Below are 5659 nucleotides of genomic sequence, written 5' to 3' on the forward strand. Positions count from 1 at the left end.
AGTGTGTGTGTGTGTGTGTTTGTGTGTGTGTGTGTGTGAGACTGACGCCACTGCTCTCCAGGGCCGAGCGATACGCCTCCATCTGTTTATGCAGGATATTATGGGCTGCGATCTGTTTCTCCACATCAGACAGAGTCGGACCGTAAACATCTCCCTGAATCAGCTTCTGAAACACACACACACAAATAAAGCTTCTTCAGATGCTCTTGGCTTCCGTAATGTCTCTTGAGCTGTTTGGAGATGAATAGAGCTCTTGGTGTTTCATGAAAGCTTCTTCAGATCTGTGTTTTGGTTTCTGGGTGCTTTAAAGCAGTTTTCAATCTTTTAGATGCCATCAACCCTCAAACATGAGGCAGATATATTATCTTCTGTATAAAGACCCAATTTTAGGTTTGAAAAAATGATATTATGAATTTTAGTTATTATATTACTTTAGTTGTATTACTTTTTTCTATTATAGAACTTCATTGCTACAGTACTTTATTTATTTATTATTTGCTTTCGTCATTTATTTTTGTTTTTGTTTTAATATAACATTCATGTATTTAATCAAATTTTTATTTATTTATTTACTTATTTAATTTAACCCATTTATTTCTTTGTTTTGTTGTTGTTTGTTTTTGTCTTAATCTAATGTGTATTTACTTATTTATCTATAAATAAATGTCTAAAATATTATTTAGAAAATATACAGATTCTGTTATAATATATAGTATATAGTATATATTTTATACATACCTGTAGTTTCTATTAAATAAATAGTTTCTTCTATATTAGCACTGTATTTATTATATTTATTTATTTATTGTATTTTTGTATTAATATTTATGTTAGTATTTCTTTTAATCAATTTTTACATTTGTTTTTTGTTTTAAATATTTAAATATTATTTGAAAAAAAAAATTTTTTTCTAGTATAGCACTGTATTGTTATAGTACTATATGTATGTTGATTTTATGTATTATCATTTTTGTATTTATTTTAAGTAATTTTTTATTGAATCAAATTTCTTCCTTTGTTTTTGTTTTAATCTAATGTTTATCTATTAATTATTTCTTTTAATAAAATTCTTGATTATGTATATCAATCTTCTTTTTTATAATTTATATATGTTTACATTTCTCTAAACATTTTTTCCCCCTATGGACGTTCTAGCACTCACTTCTGCACCTCTAGTTTGTCTCGACCTCAGTTTGAATCCTGCTTTAAAGCACCAGATCTCAGATGTTTGTCTCAGGAAGATCAACAGAAGATGTTCTTGAGGAATGTCAGCAGGTTCTCCTGTCACATCAGACTGGACAAGCCTCGTTTGAACCTCGTTTAACTGCACTTTTCCTCTCACTTCTCTCTGTAGCACATATTGATATGCAGTCAGCAGGTGATGTGATGTGCGTCACCTGTTTGTCAGACAGCAGTTTGCTCCAGTCGACGCCGGGAGGCAGGTAGAGCTCGTGCAGCTGGCCGTACAGATCTCTGTAGGTGCTGCAGTATTTGGACCAGCGCTCGTGCAGGTTACTCACGCTACACACACACACATCAGAGGAAAGCGTTAGTGCTGAGCGCTCGCTCAAGTGTACGGTGTGTGTTTGTGTTTGTGGACTCACTCCAGCTCGATCTCGCTGGCCTGTGGGTGCTGCAGTTTTTTGGCTTTGCTGGCATCCATGAAGAGGTCCTTCAGTAAGATCTCGGCCTGAGACAGGTTCTCTGCAGCCGGACCCTGCTGTTTGAGAGGAGAGCCTGCACGCTTGTTGTCCAGATCCTGATCGCACAAACGAAACAGCTGGCTTAACAGTTTAGCATGTGTGCTTCTGAGCTAGCTTTGATTTGAGAGACAAAATAAATGAAATATCATTGATGTTTTGATGCGATTAATGTCATCTTTATTAATTATAATCTGACAAGCAACAAAATAAATAAATAAAACAAAATTAAATTAAATATAAAATAAAAGCAAAAAATATAAAATTAAATAAAATGTAAAAAATAAACAAACCATACAATTTCATATAATAAGAATAAAATATAATACAAATTAAATAATGTACATAAATAAAATATAACTTATAAAATGAAAAATAAAATGAAAACTTAAAATAATATAAAATATAAAAATTACATGTAAAATATAATTACAAAAAATAATAAATTACCCCTTTTATGTTTCACAGAGAAAAAAAAAGTCACAAGGACTGGAACCATTACAATGCTTTACTTGAGTCTGCATTTTCATTTGGGCTAAACATTAACTTGTTTTATACAGAAGGTTAAAATTTATGTGAATGTATATAAAATGTGTTTGAATAAAAATTACGTTTTGCCATTTTAATCATCTAACATATAATCAATAATGGCGTAAGTTCATGCATTTATAATAATAATTATAATAATTATATTAATTATATAATATAATTATTATTATTATAATTATAATAATTATCTGCTGTCATACAGCATGTATTGTATATATATATTTCAATCATGACAACTCTTGGAAGATTTTAGCATAGTACTGGGTGATGGATATGACAATATTACTGTATTTGGTCTTATAGATCTGCCACGCTGCTGCTGCTGAATTGCTGCTGCTGTTGGTTATTGCTGTAGTTGTAGATTATTGCTGCTGATACAGGAACTTGCTACTGCCAATACATATACAGATACAGTGCTGTGAGCATTTAAGACATACTGCTGCTGCACAAATAGCATTAAAAATAACCCGTAGCAGATCTATACAGGTGGAGCTGGGGAAGGTGGAGGGTTTCAGAGGAATTCTGAAAGCACGCTGCGAAATGCTCTAGTGAATGCTAACCAGCCATTTAAATGTAAAGCAGCAAGCCAATTGACTGCGTATGCAACATGAACCAATCAATTTGTGCCAAGTAGTTTAACGCTGTTAAAATCAACAGCTACGTTAATACCCATCAGCCTGCGTCATCTAGAGTTTCAAGATTTAACTATATACAGTATATATATATATATATATATATACAGTGGGTACGGCACAGAGATTGGCTTGTCTGCTAGTACAATCTATTGACTTTAGCAATCTTTGTTGCATTATATGCCAATGGTGGCAGCTCAAAAATAGGAAAAAAAGCACTTTGTGTGTGTGTGTGTGTGTGTGTGTGTGTGAGAGTTTCTTACCTCCAGCAGCAGTTTATCAGCCAGCAGGACGTTCTTCTCCACCTGGTCGGCGTTCTGCTGCAGGCGTGTGGTCACAGCCAGCATGTCATTGGCCTGCGACCTGAACAGATGAAAACACGAGAGAGACGTTCAGCATCTCCGCAGCACTATAAACATCCCATTCACATCTGCTCACGCCTGCGCCGGGACGCTTCACCTGCTGCAGAAACACTCACATCTAAAGCTCAAGTATGTGTTTAATAGAGTGAGAGTCACTGTCAGTCAATCATTAGTGGTTTGTCAAGCTCAGCAAAAGAAATTACATTTCATCAGAGTTCAGTTTCTACATTTCCCATCGCCCACATGAATCTACATCTGTCAATCACTCGCTCTGTGAGCTCATCTGTGTGTTTATTGTGCTGACATTCCTGTAGTCGTTTACGCAACCGCGTCACACCCTCCTGAGAGAGAGACACTGAGAGAGAATGAGAGAGAGAGAGAGAGAGAGAGAGAGAGAAAAAGAGAGAGAGAGACACTGAGAGAGAATGAGAGAGAGAGAGAGAGAGAGAGAGAGTGAAAAAGAGAGAGAGAGACACTGAGAGAGAATGAGAGAGAAAGAGTGAGAGTGAGAGAGAGAGAGAAAGAGAGACACTGAGAGAGAATGAGAGCGAGAGAGACAGAGAGAGAGAGAGAGAGAGAGAATGAGAGAGCGAGTGATTGACAGGTGTGTGGGCGTGTCTGTGGAATGTTGAGGTGGAACTCTGGGAATTCCTGCTCTGTTCTTGAGGAATCTCCGCTGCTGCTGTATAAAGTCACACCCTGGATCTTTGTCTTTACACAATTAAGCGTGAGGCTCCCATAACAAATCAAAGGTCGATTCATGCCAGACATTTCTGGGAAGGGATCTGGGCGGTTTGTGTGAGTCTTTTTGCTGATCTCTGTGGCATTTAACAACACTGTGCCGTTATTATTTCACTGCACAGATATAATAAGAGACCGCATGAAGTATCTGCACTAAAACTTCATTTGCCAAAATTCATGCAATGGTCATGTTCACAATTTTGGAAAATCAATCAATCAATCAATCAATGTGATAAAAACACTGAAAAATTATTAAATATTATAAATGTTAATTGAGAGACAGCATGAAATATTTGTATTTTAAAACTCAATTGTCAAGATCCATGCAATGGCAATATTCACAATTTGAATGAATGATTAAAAAGTTAAAAGCTAATTAAACATTTTGAAAAATATTATATAATACATACTATAACATTTAAGAAATTTGAGAAAATACAACAACAAACAAACAAACAATGTTTCATTAATTCAAAATAGGGGGGAAATATAATGCAAGTTATTAAGATAAATATTAAGAAACTGCATAATATATGTCCACTTTTAAAAATTCATTTGACAAAATTCATACAATGATTATGATCACAAGCTAAAAATGAATGAATGAATGAATGAATAATTCAAAAGTAAAAAATAAAAAAACTATGATATACTATACTGCAGAGACTATACTTTAAAAAAAATTAATTTGTCAATTCATACAATAATCATTTACCATTTAGGAAAACAAACAAACAAACACATCTACACATACAGACATTAAATAAATAAACAGAGTGAACAATGGTGAAAACAGATTGAGAGTGTTTTAATAATCAGAGGAAGGTGAAACTATAGTGAGCGACCGGTGAAACTGACACGCCACAAACACCTGAAGATCCAAACAAATGACAGCCATCAGCTTGAAGGAAACGAATGCTTATTCTTCTGTTACTGGTCGAGCTCAAACACAGGGAGATTTTCCTCATTCAAACGCAACAATTAACCATTAATCAATTACAACAATCACTGATACATCTGCATGAGGAAACAAATAACTCACACTGATTAGCACACAATTAGATTCTGGGTTAAACACACACCTCCTAATACACACACACACACATACACTCACAGAAGAACCGGCGCTTTAAAAACACACCCATCTTTACATGGGCTGATCCTGAACACAAGAGCGGCTCACAAACACAGGCTACAGCAGGATACACAAGGAAACACACACAAACACGATCAGCTGGATCTACATCAGTGTCAAATAATAGACGTGACTCACTTAACATACAGAACACACAATGTACAACAGCTTTCTGTTCTCCCACCTCTAGACTACTGCTTCAGGTTGACAGGGACAATATGGGACAGCACGAATGGCAATAACATAAAAACATATAAAATAGAATTTTAATATAATATAAATTAAAATAAAAAGAATTATTAAATTATTAAATACTAAATTAAATTATTTAATATGAAATTACATTTAAAAATTAAACATATAAAATATAATAAATATAAGATAAATAAAATAAAATGTAAAACATAACTTAAAATAAAATATCTAAAATAAAATAAATTATTAAACAAATTAATATAAAATAAATATATATAATTAAATAAACGTAATAAATTAATACATTTTATAATAATATAATTACAATTTTAAAAATAATATAAA

General features: G+C 33.5%; 1 protein-coding gene across 2 annotated transcripts in view; it reads right to left on the reverse strand.

Annotated features, from left to right (window-relative positions):
- Nucleotides 1-5659, reverse strand: part of LOC107677338 (envoplakin-like) — a 21493-nt gene that overhangs the window by 13987 nt on the left and 1847 nt on the right. For both annotated transcript variants that reach the window (XM_016472217.1, XM_016472216.1), the window contains exons 2-5: nucleotides 3145-3244; nucleotides 1605-1759; nucleotides 1398-1521; nucleotides 47-166 (exon numbers count right to left, since the gene is read on the reverse strand). In XM_016472217.1, the coding sequence (XP_016327703.1) occupies nucleotides 47-166; nucleotides 1398-1521; nucleotides 1605-1759; nucleotides 3145-3244 (499 nt within the window). The remainder of the gene's footprint in view (nucleotides 1-46; nucleotides 167-1397; nucleotides 1522-1604; nucleotides 1760-3144; nucleotides 3245-5659) is intronic.

This window comes from Sinocyclocheilus anshuiensis, unplaced genomic scaffold (genome assembly GCF_001515605.1).
Source record: "Sinocyclocheilus anshuiensis isolate Anshui unplaced genomic scaffold, SAMN03320099.WGS_v1.1 scaffold644, whole genome shotgun sequence".
In the NCBI taxonomy this organism is placed as follows: domain Eukaryota; kingdom Metazoa; phylum Chordata; class Actinopteri; order Cypriniformes; family Cyprinidae; genus Sinocyclocheilus; species Sinocyclocheilus anshuiensis.